The sequence below is a fragment of the Falco cherrug genome, chromosome 7, assembly GCF_023634085.1.
Source record: "Falco cherrug isolate bFalChe1 chromosome 7, bFalChe1.pri, whole genome shotgun sequence".
Lineage (NCBI taxonomy): Eukaryota > Metazoa > Chordata > Aves > Falconiformes > Falconidae > Falco > Falco cherrug.
This window is the reverse complement of record NC_073703.1, coordinates 36,492,805-36,520,394: the sequence shown is the minus strand read 5'-3', so window position 1 is coordinate 36,520,394 and position 27,590 is coordinate 36,492,805. Positions and strand designations below refer to the sequence as shown.

Sequence of the window (27,590 nt, the reverse complement as noted above, 5' to 3'; positions counted from 1 at the left end):
CAACCTCCTCCAGGCTGAGCCCATCACGTGCTGCCAGGAAGAGGGTCCAAGGTCCAGCTGGGCAGGGGCTGCAGAGGCAAGGGCTGGCAGCCTGCTGCAAAATGAAGCACCTGTTCCTCCTCCTCAGTGTCCTGCAGCTCCTCGGTGAGTATGCCCAAGGCTTGACTGCCATGGTGAGCAGGGGTGACCGCTGGATGACTTCCCCATTTTGGGTGTGCCTTTGGCAATCCTGTTTTGGAGCAGAGCTGCAGGATCTGTCACTTAAAGTGTCTCTGTAATGCAAATAGGAAAAGGCGTTTCTAACTGGACTGAGAGAAAGCAGGGGAATGAGGCTGGGATTACCGTATGGTGTCCACTGCACCTCCGCAGCTCGGGTTTTCCTGCTCTTATTTGAAGCCAGCAGCTCTGCACTGCAGGACACACTCTGTTGAATATGCATGTAGCTTTGATGTTCAAGGACTGCGCTTCCCTGGAGACAAGGCTGATTAAATAGCACGCTGATATTTCCAGGGCTGTGGAGGGTGCAGGAATGCATCAGCACAGTGGTATGGGGGAACAGGCTTGGCAAGTGGAGATGAACCTCTGCGGCCCCAGAGCTCCGGGCCGGAGGAGATGGAGATGTTGCTGCCAACGGAGCCATCTCTTCGGTGTGGTGTGGCATGAGCTTGCTTGACACAACTTGCAAGTTGCGTCAAATATCTTTGCAGCTGCGGGAGTATGAGGTGTGTGTGCAATGGGGCTGGCTGCACCTTTCTGCTGAAGCTTTAACCTCTGTTCCCCGACTTCCCGGCATGGGAGGGACACAAGTCAACCGCAGCAGGGACAGAACAACTTGCAGTTGCCATCTGGGGGGCTTTTCCTTTCTCAAGCTCTTTTCAGCTCCAAGCCAGCAACACATTTGTGCCCACAACACTGCAGGCAGCTATCTGGGTCCTGTTCTTATCACTGTTGCAGTCTTTTTCCCTTCCAGGGAGTTTTAAAGTGGATATGGGGCAGGGAGCGTTTGCTCTGAGGGCTCCTTCATGCAGCAGAAAGTGGGGGCGGCAGCCTGGCGTGGGGCTGGGAGAGCCCCCTGCACCTTGCACCCAGGCTTCAGCCCCTATTCCTACATCAGGATTTTCATTCTGGTTAAAAATACATAATTTTCTCTTCACCTGGACATGGCTACGTACCGCAATGGTCTCAGCAGAGCCCCTGGCCGAGTCAGACAGCGTGACTTGTGCTGTGAGGCCATCCTTGTGTGCTGATAAAGCCTCTGCAGAGTCTATTTAGCACAACTGGTCACATCCCTCCCATCGCATGGACTAGCAGGGCCCAGGTTTCTTGCAGTGCACCTCCCTCCGTCAGCCAGAGTCATTCAGACACGCCTGTCTCCCCAGGCTGGGCTGGGGGGTCCCCACGCCCCCTCCTGTCCCCTCTTCACCCAACCTCCAGCACCCAAGTCCCACTCCACATCCTGGTCCCCTCCACCACTGGCTTGCTATGAATTTTGTCGTTTGTGGGGTTTCCCTCTAAAGAAAAGAACACCTATATTAAGAGCAAACGTTTTTTTCTTTTTTCTTTTTTTTCTGCCCTCTTTTCTGTCTCATAACTCACCTGCCCAAAGCCATTTTAATTTTGGCTGCTGGAGATTCCTCTCCAGCTGAACATGCATCCCCAGCCAAGCCCGGGTGATGTCAGGCTGGGAGGCACGTGGCTCCGCAATGCTCATGCAAACAGAGTGGGACAGAGTGGAAACCCACCTCTGCCACAGCCTGTGGGGATCCTGTGGGGACAGGACCGCCACTGTCCCAGCCAACCCCGTGGGGAAGACCTCTATCTCCCAACCTGCCAGTGCCTCAAGCTGCAGAACACCATTGAATCCTCTCCCTCCAGCCCCAGGCACATGAAACCAGCCCATAGTTTTTGCTACACGTCCCATAGGAAATGCCTTTTTCCCTCTTGCCTTGTCCTCACAGTCCTGCCTGCTCTGCATGCCTGCTCTGTATCTACTGGAAACACCAAGGCTGAGAGATCTCTGCACATTTAATTAGTCCAAGTGCCAACACAACCCACTGCATTGAACACTTAGGTACCGCGGTGGTGCCTATTGTCTTGCAGGACTTTCCTGCCTCCTCTCTGCCTGCCAAGTATTTGCCCCTTACTCCTCTTCCTACCTGGGTGGGTAAAAACCATCACTCAGCCAAAAAATACCCCTGTGCAGAGGAAAGCTGTGACTGCTCAACTGGAAACACTTAGGGGCTGCTCTTTTGGTGGAAAAATCCCCAAACCTAGCCTAAAAAAAGCTAAACCATCCTATAACGCATCCTGGAGATGGCTCCCAGTGCCTCCCATGGACTTGTTTTCATGGTTTTCCTGCTCCTCCCAGCTGCCACTGCCGCCGTGTACAAGCAGTGGATCCCCAACACCAATTTTGAAGCCGCCTCCAACTGGGATAAAGGCAGAGCCCCCTGTGCCGGTGATGTGGTTCATTTTGAGGAGAATAAGGTACCGAACTTTTTTATTTTATTTATTTTTTGCAAAACCTCATTGGGCATCAGAAGAGCCCTTTACCTGCCGGGGAAACATATGCTTTTACTTTTGCTTTTTTTTACAGGTGGTCTCGGTCTTCATCAGCTCTCCCCACGCACTGACAGACGTGGTAAGGCGGCGTGCAGAGGTGCCTGGTGGGTGGGCGAGGGCAGGGCTGGTGCTGGAGCACTGCCAGCTGGGTGGCACGGCCCCATCCACCTCTCCAGGGACTTTGACAGTTTGCTCCATGGTCCAGCCAGATGGAGGACACCTTGGCTGGGGCAAGGGACTAGAGTCACGGCAGGCTGGGTCTCTCTGTACCATGGAGCTAAAAAGCCTGTTTCTGGGATTATTTTTTTTCATTACGGGAGATGGGGGACAGCACCCCAAAACTCACTTTCATTGGGAAGAAATGAAATTTTTCTCCCCAAAGGAAGGATAAAACCTCCTCTATGGGACTGAGAGACTTTGATGGTATTTTGCTGACAAGCACCAACCCATGGCATTGCTGATGCAGAGCAGGCACTAGCCCCAGGCAGAGACTAACTAAAGCTGACATCAAAATACCTTGAAATGAAAACAAACCGTTCTGGGAAATCCCAAAATGTTGCTCAAGAAATTTTCTTTCAAGTGCCATAGAGTTATATAGTTTTCTGCAATGTTATTAGCCTGGTTGTGACAGGATGGGCACAGCACACTACTGAAATGCATGTGTTGAGTGAGATGGGGCTGGGGAGCCTTGCCTCAGAGGGGTTCCTCAGCAGCCCAGTGTCCCCCCAAAAGAGGAGCCCTGCCCAGAGCAGGCTGACAGGCAGCCATGAAATTGTGGGGTCTTGATCCCCATGGTTTGAAGAGTCAAATTTAACAGGGAGGAATAAAAGCAAAAAGCACCAGGATGGCCCAAAATGGGCCGGATCCCATTTGAAAAATCTCCTCCCCTGCACAGGGCGAGCTCGCAGCTGAGTTTCCCCTCGGTTTTAGGGCAGCTTTGCTCTTTTATAGGCTGTTGAATTCGAACAAGCACTTGAAATTTGTGGTGTAGTTTGTTCAGGCTGTCTACGCCACTAATAGTTTTGATGCTTTAATAACACCATGCACCACATTTAATTCCTCTACAAATATTTGGAGGAGTTACTTTATTTATATGGCATTTAAAATACGAATTTTGAAGGAAAGAATGTACTGGGGAAATACGTTCAAATATAATATAATAAATGATGTGGAATTTACCCAGAGAAGAAAAGAGCGAAATATCACTCCAGTAGATTTTATTTTACTTACAGATGAATGTATAATATTTCTAAAGTACTTTCATCAGGGGCCTGCAAAGTGCGTAATTGCAGAGCAGCGTTATTCATTATGGTGCGAGCCTTTCACCACCAAGCTGAAGAGCCGAGCTGAGCCAAGGAATCCGTGGCCGTGCCGACCACGTGCTGGCTGCTCAGGGGGGTCTTTCCCACACATCCCCTGAGTGATGGGGCCAGGGTGCCAGAGTGGCCCCCAACTCATCCCGATCAAAGGATCCAGCAGTCCTTGTGGGAGACCCCAGGGTCTCGCTGCTGCCCTGGGGTTTCTCCGGGATCCTGGTGCTGGTAAGTGGCTGTGTAGGCTCCAGGGTTACAGTGAGTATGACAATCCCACCACTCCGCAGGAGAGGAAGGCTGGGGGGGCCACAAGGGAATAAATCGTGGCAGCAGCACGGGCTGTGAGAGCGCAGCACTGCTCCCCTCCAGCCAGGGGCTAGCCCTGCCGCTGCACAGACTGCGCCACTTGTAAGCAGCCAAGCTCGTCCTAGGCCATAACCCGTACTGCAGCCCATACCGTCCTTCTGAGTATCACCGCCCCAAAGGTTGGCAACGAACTGTCCCAGCAAGTTTCCTAGTGCGGTCGTCAAAAATTCTTTTTAATTTCAGCTCAGCCGCTTCCCTCCTGTGTACTGCTGTGCTCCATTGTCACCAGGTGATACAAAGACTGCCAAGGTTAGGGATGAAAAAGAATTCAAGCCCGGCACCTGAGCCAGTTTGCCACTTGTGGGGATGGCATGAAATTTGGCAACCAGCTGGTTAGAAAATGAATTGGTCATGAGGCTTTTTGCAGAGAGGCTGGGCTGCACCTGTTCAGCTGCTGGCCGTGCCGCACTGGAGCATTAATCACTTAAATCAGCAGGAATACATTAAGCTTTAGAGTCGCCATGGAGATGCTATACAGACTTTGGCCAAAAAAAAAAGGAGAACATTGCTTGCCATAGTAGTGCAGGAAGAAATTCACAGCCAGGGAAGGGGCTGGGTTCTGATTGACTTTCATGAGGATGGTGCCTGCTGCAGTGGGTGCAGGGAGGGGATGCTTGGTGCCAGTGCCCCACCGGTGGAGGAGCAGCATGAGACCTCCCATCCCAACTCCCCAGCTGCGTGGAGCAAGCCCTGAGGTGCTGGGGGTCCTCATGTGCCACCATCAGCCCCCACCCGAGACATTTATGTTACAGGAAACACTTCTGTACGGTGATCCCTCTAGCTCCCCTCCCCATCCATCCCACGTAGGCACCATCCAAGTGCTGGGAGCTGCTTTCCTGGGAGGAGCCTGGGGCTGTTGGGGCATGCAGGGCAGGCAACCTGCCTCCCTGCTCGAGGGAAAGCCAGTTGTCACCCACCTCAGTGGTTATTTGATCTGGAGTTTTGTGTGGATCCTTAATTCAGCCACACACTAAATCCAAATCCAGCTCAAGTGTAAGTGACTTTGAAGCACAACTGTTGTGATTAAGCTGGATTTTGTATGGTACTTAGCTGCCTAAAGATGCAGATCAGTATTTAGCCGGCTTTCACAGGCACCTGGGAGTAAAGCCCCCAAAATGATGGAGGTGCTCGGAGTGGCTGTGTCTGACACGGGTGCTCCAGGGCAAGGAAGGCTTTGGCTTTGCTTGTCTCCCTGCTGCAGTGAAGGGCTCCTCTGAGGGGGTTGGACCCTCTGGCTATGGCTCTGCTTCCAAAGGGAGCCAGGCCAGGGCATGCTGCAACTGCAAGCCCAGCATCTGCCCCGATAACAACCAGCCCTGGTACAGTTTGTGCCTGAGCCAGCCAGCACTGCAGCGCAGCTCAGGGATGGATGATGCTGCTTGCTATTTTTGGGGTGGCAGGAGTCAGGTTTAGCCACGTGGGCAGAAGTAGCCTCGTTCAACCCCCATGGTGCCAGGGTCAGGGCACTGCCCGGGGTTATTCGGCAGCACTGATGTCACCTTTCCAGCTCTGCCCCATCACCAAGCCCTGCCACGGTGGTGAGAGCTGCCTGTACTTCCTCCCTGCCCATCCCATGAGGGACCACAAAGTCTGGGTGAGGGTCGGGAGCGCGTGAGCACTGGTGTCTAACTGGTGACGCCTTGCCCAGCCTTATATTTTTAGCTGCCTAATTGCGAGAGCAGAATGTACTCGGCTTTGCTGCAGGATGCTCCTGCTCGGTTCCTGGCAGAGATTGATCTTGAAATGCCAATTGCTCTCCAGGGGCACCGGCTCTAATGAATTGCCACAGTCTGTGCTCGTCCCAGGCACCAGCACTCCCTCTGCTCTGCTCCCCAAAAGGCAGGGTAACGAGATACCCAGGAAAAGGATTATTTTTCCTTCTCCTGAGATGAAGGTAAAAATTTTCACAGGAGTGCGTGTGTGAGTGCCAGCACATAATTACAAGCCCCAGTCCTGCCAGTTTTTCTCCAGCAGTGTTCCTGCTGAAGGTTTGCCCTAGGAAAGGAGTGCAGTAAGGCAGCCTTTTACAGGCGCCTCCCCGAGTTTATTTGCTCCTTGCAGGCTAGCTTCCAGCAGAAGGACTTACTAAAACCTGTGATGAGTGGAGCAGCTTTTCTGCATCCTGGGCTGGAGTGGATGCTGGGGCAGGTCTGGCTGGGTGGCTGCTCTGTGGACAGTCTGCTGGCCCTTGCTGGGGGGGGTTGGCTTCCCTGCCCACAGCTCAAGCCGCTTTCCAGCTCTTTCTGACCTTGCCTGTGGAGGGAGGTTCCGGAAAATGAGCTGAACTAACCTGAAGTAGATTTGGCAAATGGCTTTAAGCCTCTGCGTGCCTTCTGCATCTGTAAGTCAGGTGTCTTGGGCTGGTTTACCTTAATGCACTCCCCGATGGTGTCCCAATGTCCTCCTGTCTCCCTGGGACACCTGATTGCTGCACCCTGCTGGAGCCTGGTTGGCTCCACATCTGGAAGTGTGCACTGGGGTGCTCCAGTCAAATCCATGGCCTTTTTGAGTCCATTGCTTTCTTTACCCCCTCATGGCTTTTATTGGGCTCCGCAGGGTGGTTTGGCAAGGCGGGTGATGGCCAGTACCTGTGTGGGATGGCCAGGAGCTGCACCTTTGTGGGGACAGGCAGGAGCGTGATGTTTTGGAAGCCCAGTGCGCCAGGCCACCCACGTGCCAGGGGATGTGGTGGCAAGGTCAGCTTGGGCAGGTGATGTAGGGAGCCCTAACCCCAAAATGCAACGTAAAACATGACAAGCAGACACGGCGGGGAACCGGCTCCTGTATTAATGAGAGAGTGGCCATGCTGCTGCCAAAGGACCCTGCCTTACGGAGGGGGAGGCAGGGACGCAGGCATGGGAGAGCAGCCAAGTGCCTCATTAGCTCGCAGGGGATGATGCTGAAATGATGATGTCCTGCCAGCCCACCGCTCCTTTGCCTGTGCCCCTGCCTGCTCTGGGGGGATGAAAGCAGAGGGGTGAGTTATTGCTAGGAGCAGAGGAGGGCTGGTGGGCATCTTCTGCCTGCTGCTGAGCAGTCCAGCAGAGAGAAGCACTAGCTTCTGTGTCCTGTGCCAGCCTGCTTGAGCGTGGATTTCACGAGGATAAAAAAAATGTGGGTTTTGCCTGGTTTCCTTGGGATTCTAAAGCCCCACTCCACATGGGAGCATGTGGCTGGGCAGGGAGCAATTTGGGCAGCAAGGTCCTAGTCCAGTAGCAGGTTGCCCTTCTCGGTTCACCCAGAGGTCTCAAGGGGGCTGCAGGTCATCCTGCCTTGCTGGCCCCTCTCATGGAGGACCTGGAATAGCCAGTGCAGGATCAGGGGCCGTGGTGGGGGCAGGCTAGAGCTGGCGGCAGGCTGGGGGTGTGGGGTGGCACGTGCAGCCAGCGCGAAGGATGCTGGCCTGAGGCTGCAGGTGGGACCTTCGCCTGGGCAGCGGATGAGTGAACCCCTGCTAACGAACCCAAGGAACCCTGTGGCGAGCAAGCCCCTGGCAATGCTCCAGAGCCATCAAAGGGATTCACCTGCAGACGACTCTGGCACCATGCCTTTCTGGAGCCTTCAGCCAGCGGCTGGCTCCCACCCAAGCACCCACACACCCAGCTGTGCTCAGACCCCCTGGCACCAATGGGCGTTGGGAAAACCCCCACTATTCCCACCCATGGGCAGCAGCAGGCAGGGGCTGCCTGCTGCCATCTGCGGGCTGCTGCTGCCCCAGGAAAGCAGGACTGGAGGAGATGATACAGAAATAATTTTACTTGTGCATTAATGCCTGTGGTGGGTTACAGGACTCTGTGTTGGAGAAATAATCCCCTCGCATCCTACCCTGGCGATGTTTTTTGATGGAGTGCCACCAGCACCAGCCCCAAAGCTGGTCCCAGGCTGGGTACCAGGTGATGGGAAGTATCCAGGAGCCATGTGCAGCCCTGATGGCTGATGACCTGCTCACTGGTGCACCCATGGGCACAGCGCTGCAGAGCCCAGTGTGCCCAGGCAGTCTCAGCATTGCATGATGGGGATGGTGGCACTTCTCACCTGACCAAGGAATTCAAATGTGTTGGTGCTGCAAATTAAAACAAGGCTGGGGGAAGAGCTGGCTGCAATCATGACCATCGCTCATCCAGGTTCAAAGCAGAAGTGCTGCATTTTTTCCTGCGCTGGTGATGGTGACATGCCAGTCACACTGCTGCTGTCAGTCATCTCAGCCTGATGCTCGTGAATTGAGGAGGGTCGGGATGTGCCAGAGGCTGGTTCAAAGCCACCCACTTCAAAAGCTGCCTTTCGGCCCTTTCAGAGGTTAGTTTCATTTTCGCTTATGTGTTGGGGCAGCAGGATTTCTTCTCAGTGGTCCAACACTGTGGTTACAAACGTGGTCACTCTGAGCTGAGAGCCACATGGGGTTTTTCCTCTTTTTTTTTTATTTTCCCTGACTTTGATGAGAAATATGATGATTGTGTTCCAGTTGTCACTACACTTGATAAGGATGACCGAGGAGGTAAGTCATTTACCAGTATCAGGGACAGAAAATGACTAGTGGGACTCTAAGCTCGCTGTATTAATGGCCCTGGAGTACAGGCTGGCAGGAGCAAGGGAAAGCAGATGAAACTGCCTGCTTTTTGGCTCTGGTCCTTTGGTACATGTCATTGCTCAGTTCAAAATGTACTTGGAAAGCAGCCCAGCCTATATGCAATTTCTATACTAAACTCCCAAATGCAGAAAACCACTGCCCAAGCAGTGTCCATTTATCCCCTGCAGTGAGCTGAGATGCTTAACTTATGTTAGGAAAAAAGAAATGGCAAATTGTTTACAAACTAAGATCGCCTAGATGACAGAGCCACTTCTGAAATGCTCCCCAGTGGTGTGCATCTTGGGGAGCACTGGTGGTGGATGGGCAGCACCTCTGCCTCGGTGGACAAGGAGCTGTATCTGCAGGGACCAGCTTCAGAAATTCCTGCTACAAAGCAGAAGTACAGGGCTCTTCTTGCACGTCATGTTTGTGGAGGTGAGGTGGCTCCATCCCCCAGCTTGCATTGTCTTGTGTTGCATTTTAATCCCAGGGCTGGTGCTGACAATGTTTGGGCAGTCCCAGAGTGTGGAGTCAGCAGCTGGGACAGCGTGTGTGCCGTGGGACTCTCGTTTCTCTGCCACACTCACACTCACACTCACGTGGACAGCTTCCTCTGGGCTTGGGGGGGGAAGTCCAGCCAGCCTGGGCTTCTGGCCTCGGTGGTGGAGGGGGATCTCCAATGGTAGCTGGAGAAGCTTCATTTCCGCAGAGAGCCCAGCGTCTCCAGAGCCCTGCACAGGCACTGCAGGCATGGGACAGATTTAGCGTGAACATTTCCTCTTGTGTCTTTCCGCGGGCAGGATTGGTGCTGTGCACTGCTGACCTGCGCCTGCTCTGCACCCCACCCAGTCCCCGCTCACCTGGGCCCTTGCAGGCCCAGGAGGATGCGACCTTGGTTGGTCACTGAACCAGTATTTGTGCGTCTGTGTGCACTCGCATGTGTATCTAACCAAGCAAGCCCGCCTTATCTCTGCTCTTGCCACACTGAACTCAGCTGCACCAGGTGGATCCTTACGAGGTTTTCCTTGCTTTACTTTGTGCGTTCGGTGCACACAGTGCTCTTGCATTGCTCCCTGGAGCAGCACGAGTGTTGCAGCTTACAAATCTAGGCACATACTTGTCTAAGCATTGTCTCTGTGGTGTTTTTCTCCCCCCTAGTTACTTTGTGAAGACCTGAATGGCCAACCCCCTGGACAGGAAAGCTCATTGTGTCCTGCATGGACACCACAGGGTGTTTGGGAAGCTCTGACCCACAGCTATAGTCAAAGCGTTTGGTAACTACAGGGAAAAGAACTGTCAGGCAGGCAGAGATGAGAGCAGGGACTTCCCAACCCTGGGCACTTGATCTAGCCACAGCATTCACAAACACCAGCTTCTGCAGCCTGGGAAAGCAAGCAGAGGCCAGCCAGCCATGGCCTTGCTGTCACCCATCCTTGTCACCAGCAGCTGCTGTCTGATTTTTCTTCCTCCACCCAAAGGTCCCTGCAGCTAAGGGCCTGAGTGTCCCCAGGTGACTGATGTGAAGAGCTGGTGCCCTGTGCTGGTGGAATGATCTATCATGTCCCATCCATGAGCAGCTCAGCTGTACCCCAGCAGCCAGCTGGCCACCCTTGCTGCTTAGCCCCGTCATGCACAGCAGGCTGCAGGGTGGTGACCTGCAAACTGGGCAAGAGGCAGCACTGAGGGGGCTCCGGCCCGAAGTGGCCCAGGGGGTTTGGGAGAAGGGACTTGGTTGACAGTGCTGCTGGCACCTGCCCTGGGTACAGACATTAGCTGATGGCTCTGAAGTGTTCTACCACCTGTTCCTGCATGGGCTCACAGGAAAACAAGCCAGGGAACCTCTGAAGTGAAGCATCTTGTGAAAGAAGCTGCTAGCATAGACCTTGCTCAGCTCAAAGCAGGCCAAGTCCTGAGCATCAAAATGTCACTAGACATGGCTTTTGCATCTGTGGCTGAAGGACATGTTGCTGTTCTTATCCTGGCAGATCTTTCAGCCTCTTTCAGTGCTTTGGTATTGGAAAAATTGGCTTTATTCAAGGGTAGTAGAAATTCAGAGAACTTGATGGCATGGTCTCCTGTTAGGCATGGCACACGCTACCGTCTCATGGGGCAGTGTCCATAGGCAAAGGCTTCTTCCTGGTCGGTGGGGAGACTCCATACCCTTGGGGCAGACATTGCCCAGACATCAGCTATTTATCTTGTCATCCCCTCTTGTCCAGCCCAACGTACAGCGTTGCTTGGTCTGAAGCAGGTGGTGCCCAGGAGCACGGCAGGGCTCTTCTCAGTGGCAGCTGCCCTCTGCTCTGCACCCTGGCTTCTCACAGTTCCTGAACCAAGAGGAAAAGCTAGGCTATGGCCTTCAAACCACCGCACCACCAAGGCACTAAGCTTCTAAGCAGTTGTCTACACCGTGGGGGTGAGGAGCTTTTAACCATGTGTTCCCCCCTGCCTCAAGGTGGTCCCTCTGTGGGACAGCATCCTCAGGCGAGACTGCGCCAATAACAGAGCTATCGCAGCCACCCGCAGCAGTCATTCGTAATTCTCGCTTTCCCTAACCTACATGCATATTTAAAGATCAGTTAAGTAGATGAAACCTTAAAATCCCGTCTAACATGCTTCTGCCTGAGCACAGGACCCAGTGCATCAGCACAACGCAGTCCTGGGGGGCTTCTGGCTGCTGTCTGGGGAGTGATGCTAAAGCCCTGGATAGACCAAGTCACAGTAGAAGGGAGCCTTGAACATCACTCACTCCTTGACGTGTGAAAATACTGGGGGAAAACCTGATTTTCTCTCTGGCAATTTCTCATGGTAAAATGAGACGGCTGGGCTGAAGAACCCATGCGCTGTGAACCCGTCGGCTGACAGTGGTTTGGCAAGGCCTGTCCCGGAGCTGGCAGTGCCAGCTGGTGACCTGGGTGGCCACAGCTCCTTGCCGAAAGGGTTCCCCATGGCAAAGCTGCACCTGCTGAGGTTTGTCCTTGTGCCCCCAAGCAGAAGCCTGCCCAGGCTGAAACCAGGGAAATGTGGTGACCCTGATGACCTGCTGGCGATGTCCTGCCCGACAGGAGGAGGGTGTAGCTGTGGCAAGCTGTGCCAAATGCCACTTTGTGCTTTCTTTAGCTCACACCATGAACCCACTATCTGACACCTCACCAAGCATTGCTTGGGCCCCTGGGTTATTTTTTTTTGTAGGGCAAGTGCAGCCCCCGGAGGTGAGAACCCATTAAGTCAGGGGACCTCTGGTCAGGTTTTTCATGGCATACCAATGTACAAAGCCATTTCTGAGCCGCTGAGAGCGTGTGCAAGAGGAGGAAAGAGCTGTCAAAAGAGCTTATTTTGCTTTCCCTTGTTCTTGCTTCCCTGAATGCTTCATGCCTTTCTGCGTGACTGGAAGGCAATGTTAAACTACCTCTCCCCATCGCAGTGTCCCCATCTGTAAAAACAGGAGCCGATACCTGCCGATTTAACGTGGGGCACGGCAAGGGTGACTCCTAATGACTTTAAAAGTGCCTCAGAGACAGCAAGTGTAATAGGCAGCCTAATAATTAGCACTGTTATTTGAATACAAGCCTGAGTGGCTGGCAACAGGACTGCACAGTAATACTCTGAATCCCTTCATCTAGTACCTGCCCCTGAATGGAGAATTGGTGCTGGCATCTGGTGCAGGATTCGCAGCTTTCGATGGCAGCTGGGATCCAGGCTGTGACTCAGGTATTTTGTGCCCAGATCAGTCACCTCATCAGTCCAAGATGAATCATGCAAATTCAGCCCAAACACTGCTACAAAGGTCTTTGCTGGCCCACCTCAAAGTGAATCACTCCTTTTTTAATACCTACCTTTTCTTTGATGACCTCCCTCACATCAGATCTTTTTTTTCCTGCTAGATCACCTGTCTTCTAAAAAAATAATTACAGCAGGGAAACCTTTGAAGTTGTAGCAGAGAGGCAAATATTGTTTGTATTTTACCCTGCCTATTAAGCACGTAGCCACATCAAAGCCCTCATTTACTTTGCCATGGTATTTCTAAAGAAAACTGGTTAGGAGTTACACACCGGTGAGCTGAACCGCAGCCATCGCAGCGAGCTGGCCCTTGGCTCAGTGTGCACAGGCATTTCAGCACGAGCGCATCCTTCTCTCCCCTCTTAGCCTCCAGCCCAAGTTTGCTGTGACTGAGACAGCAGGTTTGTACCATCAGTGGCTGTTATTAGTCTGACAGCTGTTTGCTAGGGAGGTGCATTTGGGGCATTAAGCTACCTGATGCTTTCAGTGGCAAGTAACTTTTTAGTTCAACTGCAAGAAAGGAAGAGTCCAAGCGGAATGCCTTTGCCTGCACTCTGACTAGCAAAAGAACAGAGAAAAAAAGAGAAAAAGTCCAAATGGGTCTGTCCAGAGGGAGGACTGTAGCATCAGACTCTCTGGAGCCACCCTGAAATCCTTCATCCCTACCTTTTTTATGGTTTGGGACTGTTTGCACCCCATCAGGGATGCTCTGGCAGCTGCACTTTGTACTGGGCTGACCACGTGCTGCTCCCCTGAAATTAACTGGCATTTCTGGGGCAAATTACACAAATGGATTTTTTTAAGCATGATTTTAAAACAAATGCAAATAATTCCGTCAATAAACTGAATCAGTAAAGGTTCAGCTGTTGGAGAGGGGTAAAAAGGGAGCAGGGCACTGCATGATGATACTGTGACCAGCTGGGAAATGGTTAATGGTTAAGTCATTAGTGGTTAAATGGGGCACCAAAACAACTGGTTTTGGGGTTACCTGTGGTAGGGAACAGGACCAGTCGTGTTTCTGCAGGCCTGCCAGGCTGCTTGGAAAATGGGACATGAATTAACATACCCATTTTTATCTGGTTTAGCTATTATTCAGCATTTGGGCAGCTGTTTTCCTCCCTAATCATAAAGGTGCGCTTTAAAGAAGCAGAGGGCAATATGCCCTGGGGGATCTGGGGCCAGAGACCTGCAGCCAGAAGTGGGGTCCAGGCTGAGCTGAGGTCCCAGCCCCGAGCGCTGGAAATCTCCCCGAGCTCTGGGAGGTGCCCGCAACAGCTGCCTGGGAGGGTGATGCCGGGGCCAGCCCTTCGCTCCCTGCCTGCAGGGTGAGCTCCTTTGCTTCAGGCCAAGCGACGCCTGGTTTCACCAACCCTGATGCACCTACTGGGGCTGCAGATTTGAGTCCGGGTCATGCTCAACCTTTTCTGCTGCTTTTCCAGGTGCAACAGTGAGTTTTGCCGATGCCGAGCACCGCACATGGTTTGACCCCACACTGTGGCAGGCTGTGTCCCCCGGCGGGGAGCTGGAGCCAAGCGGGAGCATCTTTTCAGTGGATGAGGAACGAGTCCCGTGCAGCTATGATGATGTTATCTTCCAGCCCGAAACCTCCTTCCGGGTAAACGTTGACTCATCACGGCGAGTGATTCACGTCCGCAGCCTCTCTCTCATGGGCCAGGTAACATGGGGATGATGAGAAACCAGCTTGACACCTCCTTGCCAGGGCCCCAAAGTAGGTCAGGAGAGGAAGGACCACCAGGGATGGAGGAGCGGTGCTGTACGGGGAGGTGGGGCATTCCCACGGTGCTGCAGCTTCAGGGGCTGCTGCTGCTGTGGATGGGCTCGAGGATTTTTTTCCTCTACCGTTTTGTTATCGCCTCCCTCCCTGCAGTGTGGGAGCACAGGTCATCTCACTATTCACATTGAAAAAAATAACGGCCAACGTGCATGGGTCAAACCACCAGAACATGACATCTTCTCTGGCATCCAGGGGCTGCCCCCTTCCCAGGCATGTGTCCACAGCTGCACAGCTGAGGGCCCCTCTGGGGACACCTCCCTGTCACCCCAACCCTAACATGGCCTGTGGCCCGGCAATCGTCTCCCAGCTTTGCTTCGGTACTGTTCTCTAATTGATTGGAGGGATAATTATAGAAACGCTGGCAGTCGTCTGTGCTTCAGCCTAGGAATCAGGCACACGCCGAGCCCCATCCCTTGCCGGTCGGAGGAGTGAAAGATCACAGGCATCACAGCAGCAAACACAGGCTCCTTCCAGGAGTGGGAGATGCGGCAGTCATTTCATAACTTATTTATTATCTCTACACTGCACTGCCTGGGATCTGTCATTTTGGGGGCAGGCATTAGGTAACTGCTTTTTGAACAATAAACTCAGCCAGTGTCCAGGCAGGTGCAGGCAATTCTAGACAAGGCAGCACCTCGATGGAGCTCACCATGGGCACATGTAGCCCCAGGGATACAGAGGGGAATGCTCTTGGGTGCTTGGAGTGATGCTGTTCCTGCTGATGCCTTGGGACTACCCCATGGCACAGCATCCCCCCCAGATCTGCGCCCCACCCCCACCCCCAGGACTGCAGCTGGCTATGCACTGGGGCAGAAGCTGCTGCGGAGCAATGAAAGGAGAAGGTGCTTGTTGGTTTCCTAAAAACTGAGCTTATAAGCTACATTGGCCCTTTGGAGCCAGCCCACTCCTTGCTTTGCGGGGGGTATTTTCAGCCCAGGGCATGAGAAATCCTCCTGTTGTGCCAGGGCATGGAGAAGCCTCCTGTGGAAGACAGCAGGTGAGGGAATTGCCAGCAGCTTGGCAGGATGAGGCTGGTCCGTCCAGCTCAGCCTTTGCTAATGCCAAGCCCACTGAAACGCTTCCCAGATGGAAGGAAAACACCTCAGATCCAGCCCCTTCCTCCCAGTAACTAAAAGCTGATAACTTGAATTCTCTGGGCCAGCAGAAAGAGTGAAAGCAAGAAGAAAAAAGTGCCCAGCCATCTCATGACTTATTTATAGTCCTTTTTGTTTGTTTGTTTTTTAAATTAGAAAGGGTTTTTCTGTTGGCCCTGTGGAAAAGCCCGGGTGGGTGTACTGGCAGAATTTTCCTGCTGCGCTCACTGCCTACGATGGGGCTGCCCTAAGGTGGCCATCAGCCACGGCACTGGGCACCAAGGCGGCAAGGCCAGGTGCCTGGGGACAGCGCTGGGACCCGGCTGGGGATACTCACCCGCTTTGTTGCTCTTTTCCACGCAGGAGTTCAGCAACCCAGAGGCCTGGGCTGGGTACCTGCGGGGTCCCTCCGCCCCGCTGCATTTTCACGGCAATGGTACTCTCCAAGTGACAGGCACCGGCTGTCCTGACAAGTCTGGCTGTGCCTGCGGGAACGCCCCGGTGAGTCCTCCCATTGCAGTCTGGGGGGGTGCCATTGCAATTTGAGGGATGAGTGACTGATGCTGCCCTGCTCTCCTTTAGGATGGCCACCGCATCTGTGCGGCCCTGCTTGGGGTGTCAGGGCGGCAGTGCCCAGCGCCGGCGTGCCAGAGCCCTTTGCAGCCCCTTGGCCACTGCTGCAGGGTCTGTGGTGAGTGGGGGGCACAGCCCTATTCCTCCTACCTGCCACGTCAGCTGTCCCAGCCCCCTGCCCCTGGCTCCACATGGGAAGGCTTGGTGCGGGGCATGCTGCTTGCTGTGGGATGATGGTTTGCTGTATCACTGTTCCCATGGGTCCCGTTAGCATGTCCCACCTGCATCCCCTGTGCCACCCTCCTGGGGCATCTCTCTGGAGCATCAGCCTGGCTTTTGCGAGCCTGTTCTGAGCTGCAGCCCTTTGTCCCTGCCTCTGGTTTATCCTGTCAGGATGTCACAGCTCATCAAGTTAATAGGGCTCTGCTGAGTTTTTGCAGTGGAAAATGCACCTGTTTCACCATAATGTCAGCTTCCCAACAGCAAGTTTGTTTCATTTCATTTAAAATAAAACCATGCAGATTGACAGTGTTCCCTCTGCAATGGGCGCTTCTCCATTAATCTATCTGGAAGGTTGCTAAGGGGAATTTTTCACACGCAATTGTACCTAGGTATTTGGTATATCATACCAAATTCATTAAAATGCCACCATGCATTTCTCTGACAGGTTTCTAAAAGCAGAGCCCTTTATAGCCTTTAGGAGAATTTCATCATTTCAACAAATGCTTACTTGCATTTTTTCCAAGGCAAATATTGGACTCGGTGACTGCAGTACAGTGGTATGGGGAGCGAAGGTGTCCCCTCCTCTCTGTCTTCCCCCCCAAGCCAGAGTAGTGTTGCTGAAGTGCAGCCTTGCAGCCCCAAAGCCAGTTCTATGCAGAGCTTCCTGGAGGGATGTGTGGGAGAAAGATTTCCAGGGAAAGCTTCCCTCCAGAACATGGTGGTAACCAAAAGCCTTTCATCAAACCCAGTTGATAAAAAGACTGTTGAGGGAGGGAGAGGTTTCCCTGGGGCAGCGCTGCTTGGGCAGGACTGTGGAGCCACCTCTCCTGAGCCCAGCCAGACCAGTTGCATACTGGAGAGTCCCCAGTGCCTTTCACGGCAGTCGGAGCTGTGCTGCCGCAGCAGCTCTCTGCCTGGGCTCAGTGACAATGTCGCATCTGTCTCTTTTCGGGCTGCAGGAGCCACTGTTAACCTGGATTTCACTCCCGATTTTGACCTGCAGAAGTACCGGGACAGAGTGGTCCAAGCCTTGCTGAGCCAGGTACGTCACCCTGCCAGACTGGAAGGGGCTAACGGAGCCACGAGCCACCGGCCACATCTGCCGGTGACTTGATGCTGGTGGGGCTGTCTAGTAGGGCACTCAGTGCCAGCACTGCGGGAGGTTCAGCCTCACCCCCCACCACCCCGCAGGGCTCACCCCCCACATTTGGCCTCTTGGATGTGCCAGCTTGCCATGGGGGCTGGTGCAGTGTCCCTTGTGCCCCACCACAGCCACGCTGCCCCTCTCACCACAGGGCAGGGACAGCTGCCGACAGGCAGATGGGGAAGGATGCAGGGGGACTTGCTAGAAACCCTGGTCTAGAAAACACAGGAGGCCAGGTCTAGATAACGTGGGAGGTCAGGCCATGCACCTGGGGTCATGCAAACCTGCTGCAGGGGATGCTGTGGCCTCTGGGAGATAGCTCCCAACGCTGGGCTGCTTTTTCATTCCCCAGTAGGCAAGCACTGGGTGGGAACCCGCACTGGTCAGCGTGCAGATGCATGCTCTGCCAAGCATCACTCCATGCTACTGCTTGTCAGACACGGCATGACATCCCTTCTCCTGGCTGGGAGCTGCCAGAGGAGGAGGTGTGCTCTGAGTTACACTGGAAGGATCGATATCAGGGTATTGCTCCATTGATCCTGAGCTGAAAGCCTGCTGCCTGCCCTCCTTACAGCTGCACATGTCTTAATACAGCGTTTAATGGGTGTGCTACATGAAACTGCTTTCTTGGCACGCTCACCTCCGTGGGGGATGCTGCATGCCAGGTGCTGGTCACAGGTTGGAAAGCAGAGGGGATATGAACCTCTCATCTGGGAAACGCAAACACAACGGCACTGAGGTAACAGTGACGGCTAGCATGAAGATTTATAGGTGGGCCTTACTGGTGCATCCATAATGGCTGTCTATAAAGGTGACTAATTTCTGCCTACCACTCTCATGGGCTTTATGCATCTCCTTGTGTTTTGAAAAGCCCAAGTACGCTGGCGTGCAGATGGCCATATCCAAGGTGCACAAAGAGCAGACCTTCCTGGGAGTCATACCTCGAGGTTCCGTTCCTCTCATCCAAATTGTGCTGATTGATAATGGAACAGGAGCGCAGATGGGCACCACTGCAGAGCAACTGGCAGCAGACATCGTGGAGGACACAGCACAGCACGGTAATAGTGCCGTCCTCCCCGGCAGGTCCCCCGCAGGCTCACATAAACCCCCTGCTGTCTGGAGCTCCTTGTCCCCTGCCAGCAGCCCACGTGTCCAGCTGGGCTTTAAATGTCTCCAGGAACGGAGACTCCACTAACAGCTCCAGGCAGCCTGTCCTTGCGATTGACCACTGCTGCAGTAAAGCAGTTTCTTCTTATATCTAAATGGAATTTACCGTATTTCAGGTTGTGCCCATTGCCTCTTGCCCTGTCACTGGGCACCGCTGAGAAGAGCCTGGCTCAGCACTCCAGCTCTGTCTTGCCAGGGCAGAGCAGAGGGGAAGGGTCACCTCTCTTGACCTGCTGGCAACCCTCCTCATCCTGCAGCCCGGGATACCATTGTCCTTCTGTGCCATATCTGGCCATGGTCAGCTTGGTGCCCTCCAGGACCCCCGGGTCCCTCTCTGCAGAGCTGCTTTCCAGCCAGAGCGCTGCACGTGCAGGCAGCCACGAGAGCTGGCAGATGCTGATGAGCACGTAGATCACAGCCAGGGGACATGGTGGTTGTTGTGTACGTAGCAGGCTCACATGGGCTTGTCCCAGTTGAGTCAACCCCTGTCCCCGGGGAAAGGTGATGAAGCAGGTGAGCAGTGCCAGACTCAGCTGCAGGCTCCCTCTGCCTGGTCTGTGGGGGGATGTGTCGCCCTGTCCAGTTCTCACCCCTATTTCTTCCTGCTCTTTCCCAGGTGAAACACTGGGCATTTCAAGTGCCAGACTGGAGGTGGCCACTGGCAGCACTTTCAGCGGGCAAGTGGGGAGCCATGCCTTGAGCAGGATCACAGCAGGGATGGTCTCGGGGCTGCTCTTCTGTCTGCTGTTCCTTGGGGGCATGTTCTTTCTCAACAGGAAGGGAAAGCTAAGGTAGGTGTGGGGTTTCTGCTGGCAGCATATTGCCAGGCTTCTGCTTTGGGCCATCTGTCACCCCAGGCTGTCCTTCCAGCTATCCTGGTGGCACAGGAGCATGTGGTACTGCCCAGATCTCCCACAGTGGTGGCCATGGCCAGGCAGTCTGCTATATTCAACATTACTGGTTCATAGAAGCATAGAATGGTTTGGGTTGGAAGGGACCTTTGAAGATCGTCTAGTCCACTCTGCCATTGTGGGCAGGGACACCTTCCACTAGCCCAGGTTGCTCAAAGCACCATCCAACCTGGCCTTGAGCGCTTCCAGGGATGAGGGATCACAGCTTCTCTGGGCAACCTGTTCCAGTGTCTCACCACCCTGATACAAAAGAATTTCTTACTTACATCTTCTCTCGGTCTACCCTCTTCTAGTCTAAAACCATTGCCCTTGTTGTTCCTCATGGTTTATTGGAGGTGAGGTAGCTGAAAGGCACTTCTGTACCCTTGGGCTGATACTTCAGTCTCCTCCATGACTGGGAGGATTTGCTTCTTGGCATGGTGCAGCATGCCCTGGAGGAGCAGGGCTGCTGCAGCTCGGCTGCAGCTCTGCACAGCCTGCACGTGCTGCCTGGTGGCACCTCCTGTCCCTTGTACCCATCAGTTTGCAGCCCTGCCAGGGGGTGGAGGACTGAAACTGCCAGTTGCTAAATAGAAATGCATCAAAATAATGCAAAACAGTCTTTCCACAGTTTTGTAGCCATGAAAGGGAGTGTGAGCATCCAAAAGCAAATGCAGCTTCTGGTGCATTAGTTGCTCATGCTGCATGGAGAGCGGTGTGCATGTCCCAAGGGAGGGATGGCAGGGCACATGGCCTGACTGCATCACAGCTGTGAGCTGGTCAGAACCGCCTCTTCTCCATCACCTTTTCTCCTTGCAGCTTGGAGACGGGCTCTGGTGGTGAATAGGGCATCCCAGCAGTGCCCATAGCAGGTGCTTGGGGCACCCACTTCTGCTCCTCGCTCATGCACCCACCTTCATGTGGAGGACTTTGCAGGGTTTAGTGGCAGACCTTTTTGTGCGTGAGGCCATCCTCTGAGCCGCTATGGCTTGTCTTACCTCCCTGAACATGGGTGAGTGGGTTTAGACCCTATGCATTTTATAACCACGGGGGTGGGAATTGCTCAAATTGCATGTGCGAAGTGCACTGATGTCTGCCAGGGGATGATGAGCTCACCAGTGCTCGGGCTGGACATGTCACAGGCTCATAAGTCAGGTTGTTTCTTCCCTCCTGGTTCCTCCAACGGGGTTTTCTCACTGCGCAGCAGCAGCCGTGGCCAGGAATGCTTGTCCTGCCGCTCAGCACGTGCTGACATGACATTTCCTAGCAATAAACCCGCGCCTTCATTTAATTTCTAAATAAAGCTCCCAGTTCCATAATTGCTACTTGATGATTTATCTTCCACTGACACTTCTTTGGATGCCGGACAGGCCTTTGAAACCAGCTCCGTCAGCAGCAGGAGGGAAATTCATGTATCTACAGGAGACAGGGATGAACCTGAGCTCAGGCTACGTCCCCAGCCGACCTGCTCCTGCTGCGCGTCCCTGGGTGACTGTCCCCGGCTGTCCCTGGCAGGGCCCTTTTGGGTGGTGCTGCAGAGCATCGTGAAGGCATCTGATACCAGTAGGGATGCTGCAAATTGGGCAGGAGGTGCTGGGAGCCTGCAGAGCCTGCCTCCACACAGCAAAGCTGTCCTGACCACCAGTGAATTTAGCTTGTTTCCACCAAAAAGGGCCTGGCACAGCCTCCCTGCAGGTAGACAGCTCCTCCAGCTGTGTGCGCAGAGCCTGAAGGCACAGGGTTTAAATATCCATGGGCTCCCAGGACCTGCGGGGTCATGTGCGAGCCCACTGCTTAAGCCCACCCGCACCAGGTGCCTGCTCCAGGGAATGATGTTTGGTGACTGGGACCCTTAGGATAAGAGTAATGAATACAATAATAAAAGGAGTGATGATGATTAAGAGGATAAAACGATAACATAAAAATAATGTTAAAAGTGATTAGTGTTTGTTGAGATTGCAGTGGGAACTGGTGTCAGCTCCGCGGCAATTCATTTTAGGCCACAGGGGGAGAGTGATGGCTCCAAAGCAAAGCCTGTGCTAGGGTTGTCTGCATCTGACAAACAATTCCCTCCAGGATGCAGGTCCCAGACATCCAGGCTTAATGTTTTTTGCTGGATATGGCAGCTTTTCCCTGGGAAAGGGTACAAACATCCTATTTCAAAGACAGCCTGATATTTGCCCCCTAGTTTTCCCATCCACCTCTTGAAAACACAGGGTTTTGACCAGGGTAGCTGCTGGGATGTGGGGGATGTGGGTGGGTGATGCCCAGGTCTCTCCTCAGGTTGCCTGCCCTGCACCTCCACCGGCCCTGGGACAGAGCAGAGGACCCGGCGTCCCCTGCACCAGCCAGTGACAAGGGCTTCGACAACCCCATGTTTGACGTGGTGAGTTACCATTTCCCCAGGACACAGGGCTGTGGGCAGGGGGTGGTGGGGGCCCAGCCAGAGCCCACTCCAGTGCCAGTGGGGGGGCAATGCAAGGTGCAATGCATCTGGCAGGGTTCCTCCTTTCCCCAGGCCAGGAGAGATCTGTGGGACGGTCCCGCCGTCCTGCAGGTCACCAGCTGTACGGACTCAGTGCCTGGGTGGGTTTTGCCAAGGGTTTGGCTTCTTTCCTTGCCCGTCAGTTGCCTTTCCTTCTCTCGGTGCTGCAGGAGCCACCAGTCACTGACCCTGGAGAGGAGATACCGCAGGAGATGGCTCCCAAAGACCACCAGGTCTTCTACTTCAACCCTCTGTACAATGCAAGCGAGACAGAGGCCTGATTCTGGGGGCAGCCACCACCTCCCCGGGGACACCATCGCCTCTCCAGCCCTCACAGCCCCTCACATCACTCCTGGTGGGATCTAAACCACAGGCAGATCCCAACTGAATAAAAGTGTCTGCACGATGAAGGAAATGACAGCAAACCTTCGCCATTAGGGATCAGCCACACAGGCACAGCCTCTCTGGTGTTGCTTCTGGGTTTTAAACGGGATTTTGTAAGTATCAGTCCTATTGAGACAGTTTGACATTGAGATTTGGGTCCCAGGTGATATCTGGAGAAGCTGGGGTCTAACTTGGCATGCTGTGCTTTAGCCATACCATGATGGATTTGCCAAGGGCATGTGGCAGGTTGAAGGATGCATCCCTGGATGTGTGATGGAGTCAGTGCTCACATGCATTTCAAATGCCCAAATACTTTCAGGGCTTGGACCTCTTTGGTTTAAAAGGAGATTATTTTGCTTTCCAGCAGTGTGCTTGGTGTTGGGGGATCTCTGCTCAGGGTCCCCTCTTCCTCCTGTTGGGGACCTCACTCCCATCCCCTGGGCACTGGCACAAGGTGCAGCCCTCAGCAAGTATTTCCCTCCCCATCCCCTCCACTGAGCTACCTGACTCACTCCTTCCCTCTGCATCTGGGCTGACAGCTGTAAGACCCCTCTTGGCTCTTGGATTTGTTGTGCTATTCCCTGTGGCGAGAGACTGCATCTTCTCCTGGTCCAAGGGGAAAGAGGTTTGGTGCGGGTGCTGGGGGTGCCGGGCAAGGATGCAGGCTGGCACCAGGCATGCTGGGGGTGCTGAGTAGGGATGCAGGCTGGCACCGGGCATGCTGGGGGTGCCGGGTAGGGATGCAGGCTGGCACCGGGCATGCTGGGGGTGCCGGGTAGGGATGCAGGCTGGCACCGGGCATGCTGGGGGTGCTGGATAGGGATGCAGGCTGGCACCGGGCATGCTGGGAGTGCCGGGTAAGGATGCAGGCTGGCACCGGGTATGCTGGGGGTGCTGGATAGGGATGCAGGCTGGCACCGGGTATGCTGGGGGTGCCGGGTAAGGATGCAGGCTGGCACCGGGTATGCTGGGAGTGCCGGGTAGGGATGCAGGCTGGCACCGGGTATGCTGGGGGTGCCGGGTAGGGATGCAGGCTGGCACCGGGCATGCTGGGGGTGCTGGATAGGGATGCAGGCTGGCACCGGGCATGCTGGGGGTGCCGGGTAAGGATGCAGGCTGGCACCGGGTATGCTGGGGGTGCTGGGTAGGGATGCAGGCTGGCACCGGGTATGCTGGGCGTGCCGGGTAAGGATGCAGGCTGGCACCGGGTATGCTGGGAGTGCTGGGTAGGGATGCAGGCTGGCACCGGGCATGCTGGGGGTGCCGGGTAGGGATGCAGGCTGGCACCGGGCATGCTGGCCAGTCTCTAATGAGAGTCAGGGCAGTGGTGCCGAAGGGCCTTGCTAGCAGCGGTGTTCATGGCCTGGCGTGTGTCAAGTACCCTCAGCTGCCTGCAGTGTCAGGCAGCACATCCTTATGGGAGCAGGTCTGATGGGTGAGGCTGAAATTATGGAGATGTATGCAAATTGATGCAAATTTACACGGTACTGGGTTTTCAGCAGGGCTTGTTGGCGTATTCCATGAGGAAGCAGCTATTTTAATTTTATTATATTTTGTTCTTGTCTCTGGAAGACATAATCTCTTCCAAAGGCCTGGGAATTCATCAGAGCCCTGACGAAGGGTGATGGGCAGCATGTGGCGGGGAGATCACCTGGGGCCCTGCTGCCCCCTGCCCACAGAGGGACTTCAGTAACGAGCAGTACGAGCAGTCAGGACACAAAACACAAGCCAGGCAGGGAACAAGACCATCTCCAAGGCCCTGGTTGCTGCCATCGCTCTGCAAGTGGGACAGAGCCCGGCGGGGAGGAGGTCTGTGCTCAGGTGCACGCTGCTGGGATTTCACCATGCTCACCTCTCTTGGGGGTGCCCGTCTGGCAGTACTGGGAGGAAAAGCGACTTGCCCAGGCAGGAGCTTCTGCTGTGGCTGTCGGGCACTTGGCGCTGAATGAAATGGTCACCAGCCAGGTCAAAAAGCAGAGAAAGCCATTTGCTGCTGCAGGAGGTGGCTGACATGAGCAGGTGGGGAATACCCAAGTCTCACCATCCCGTGGTCCTGCAACAAGTGCATCTCTGTGGAGTCTGTGGAGAGCAGTGGCCCAGGGACAGGTCCCCAAAACTCACCCCACAGCACACAGTCACCCCCATGAAATGAACCTGAGGAAGACACACACACACACACACCCCCCCACACACACACACCAGCCCAAGCTCTTGTCTGGACTTCACGAGTCAAGACAGCACCCCGCAGCTGGGGGAGGGGGTGCCAGTGCAGGCACAGCACAGCGCAGGGTGCAGGGCAGCGCGGGCAGCCCGTGCATTGCTCGCCATCAAGGCGCTGGTGCCGCAATGTTACCATGGTGCCTGTGAGAGCAGCCGCAGCATCCTCTGGCCCGGACCGCGGCTGGGTCTGGCTGCAGAGAGGGAGGGATTCGTATCCGTAAGGGTGCTTTACTTGCTGCCTGTGAGAGCCTCTTTGTGCTCTTTTCCCCCTTTCAAATCACTTCATGGCAAGTGCCTGTACCACCTCTAGCTTACAAGCCTTCAAGTACACACATACAGACGCTTGATTTTGCCATGGCTCAGGCCAAGGCAGTGCTGTGTGCTGGAGGCTGTTGTACCAGGCAGCCCCGCACACCAGCGCTGCCACCTCCAAGGAGAGCTCAGGGCCGGACCCCAGGGAGCCACCGGAGGGAACAGCCTCCCTCCCCGTGCTGTTCCTGGGCCTCTTGCTCCAGGACTGCACAGGGTCTTGGCGGTTGCAATCCCCACAACGTGCGCTGAAGGCAAGAGCATCCCATGGCCACATGTTTGGAGAGGAAAAAGACAACCCACTGGCAACAGGAGGGAGAAGAACCCACTGGCAACAGGGACCACTGCACAAGATGGCAGCAGGATAGTATCTCCCCCCTGTGAGCTGCTGAAGACCACGGTGCCGCATCCCACCTGGGCGCGCAGGGATTTCAGGGTGAGGAAGGCAGGCATGTGCCTGTGCGGTGGGATGGCCTCCAGGGACGTGCAGCTGGCCACACAGCTGGCACAGAGGGAGGCAGGCCACCTTCCAGCAGATCACCGCCTGGTCACCCCTCTGTATTGGGGTGTACAGATTTGCTGTTGGCAAGGCTTCATTTCTAAAACGCATTACCAGCTCGAGGTCACTTACAATAGAGGCTTTAATTAAAGTAGAGATCAATTTTTTTCAGCCTGCTAGCAGAGCACATTCTGTACTTTTCCTTCAGGAGCCACGTTCACTCACTCGTACAGAAAGCATCACAGGGAGCAAGGAGCTCTGCAGAAAAAACGGAAGCACCAGAGTCAGTTTGTGGTGCTGGGGACCAACAGCTCCCAGAAAACCAGCTGTATCCATCACCACTCTGCGCCCCAGAGCCCCAGCGCAGGCAGGGTAACACAAAGGGCTGCAGTACCTAAGAGTCTCTCCTGGGATCCTGCCTAAACAAGGAATTTAATGCTCAGACATCTTCGGTAAGCAGCGCATCAGGTGGGTGGTTTATGCCACCTCGTCTGTGCGCAGCACACGGCTGGGCACCTGATGGCTTTGTTTTGCTCTTGGTCCTGAGAGTCAGGGAACCCCTGCTGTGACAGACTAATGCAAAATGCATTAGTGTTAATGGCAAGATCTCAGGAGTAGCTGCTTCCTGGGGTCTACCTGCGCACTATTAATGGACACCAACTCGTGTCAATGTGCCTTCCCTCTACGGGTTACAGCTGCTCACAGAAGTTGTGCAAATCTGGATTCAGACGGTGCGGCAGGCAGGAGAGCTTAAAATACCACCGAGCCTACAAACAGACTTTGGCCAATGCATTTTTTTAATATTTTTTTTTTTTTTTTTTTTTTTTTTTTTAGCAAGAGGTAGCAGCAGCGAAAGGGAGGGGACTTGGCAGGGTCTGGCAGCACCAGGGTGCAGGAGCTGGCCAAGGCGCTGCGGGGTTGCAGCAGAGCTGTGGCCGTCTCCTCCATCAGCATTCAGGGCTCCGTACTGCTCTTCCTCAGGGGACTGCAGAGCAGGGACTGCATATGAAACTGGAACGCAACCGATGCTGCAAAACATCTGAGGGGTTTATCTATGAGAAAAAGACCAACAGAGCTGCATAAACCTGTGCAGTCAGGTGACAAAAAAGTGCTGCAGCTTATTGGGGAGCAGGGGAAATATTTGCTGCAAGGATGGGGAACGGGCTGATAGCTGAGTTCATGTTCCTCCTCTGGCTGGAGCGCAGCACTGCAGCTCTCCCTTGCTGAGCACGTCCTGCTGTCTTCTGCTCCTGTCCTCAGCTAACCCTGCCGGCAACGCTAGTCTGAGCATCATTCGCCACTGGGACATGCTCTGCCAACATCTGGCTTTCCCTGGCATCCTGCAAAAGCGCGCAGCTGATGTCCGGTCTCGTCATCACCCCTAGTCCCCAGAAACACATTCAGGAGGGTTTTGCAAGGGAGCACCGAGATCGTGCTGGCTCTTTCCAACCACTGCACCTTCCCTCCTGCCTCCCCGATGTGGTACCTGTGCCCACTGCACCCCTTCCCCTGAACCAGAGCCCCTCCAACCCCAGGCTGCTGCACGGCCCCGCTGGCGGTGAGCCCAGGCCACGGGCAACAGCTCTCAGCCTGGCGGCGAGGGGGGCAGCGGCTGCAGCTCCGGCCCCCCGAGCTGTGAGGAGCCCAAGGCTGCCGACAAGAGAAAGGGGAACGGAGAGGGAAGCGCACATCCGTGCGAGCAGGCAGAAGGCAATGCAGACCTCCTGCCACTGCAATGGAAGGCAAGGGCAGGGCAGGCGAACACTAATATTGGTATGTCCTCACTTCTGCCTGCCGGAGCTGCTTCCTACAGAGCAGGCAGGGTGTGAATTGAACATGAGATGTTCCAGTAGCCTGGCATGCAAGGATACAATCTATTTTTTCCTTTTAAAACAGGCTAAACTCAGCAGCAAGACCAGTCGCGGTGTGACACCTCCCTCCGACTGCCTAACTGCACCCGAAGGTGCAGATCAGTTCCCACAATCACCTTTTCCCTGAAACGCTTCCCTGCTTCTCAGCGCTTTAGACTAGCAGTGCCAGCTCTTAAGACCTTTATGCATCTGCTTTCTCCCAGGGATGCCTAATCTGGTGTCACGCAGAACGAGGATGCCTGGAACTTTGGCATTTCCACACTGAAGTCCCCTCCCCGTGACTTTGCTGTGTTAAGCACTTACCCTGCAAACACAGAGCGAGTATTTACACAGCGGTGTGTCCCCAGCA

The 27,590-nt window shown here is 54.5% G+C and overlaps 1 protein-coding gene across 1 annotated transcript; it reads left to right on the top strand.

Moving 5' to 3' along the window:
• The first annotated feature begins 18 nt into the window (after positions 1-18).
• On the top strand, positions 19-22,448 carry AMN (amnion associated transmembrane protein). Its single transcript, XM_005437919.3, has 12 exons — positions 19-144; positions 2,369-2,487; positions 2,597-2,641; positions 12,432-12,519; positions 14,028-14,263; positions 15,841-15,978; positions 16,060-16,168; positions 17,232-17,314; positions 18,288-18,474; positions 19,200-19,374; positions 21,757-21,859; positions 22,129-22,448. The coding sequence occupies exons 1-12, from the start codon at positions 102-104 to the stop codon at positions 22,237-22,239; spliced, it is 1,437 nt and encodes a 478-aa protein (XP_005437976.1). The 5' UTR covers positions 19-101; the 3' UTR covers positions 22,240-22,448.
• The last annotated feature ends 5,142 nt before the right edge of the window (positions 22,449-27,590 follow it).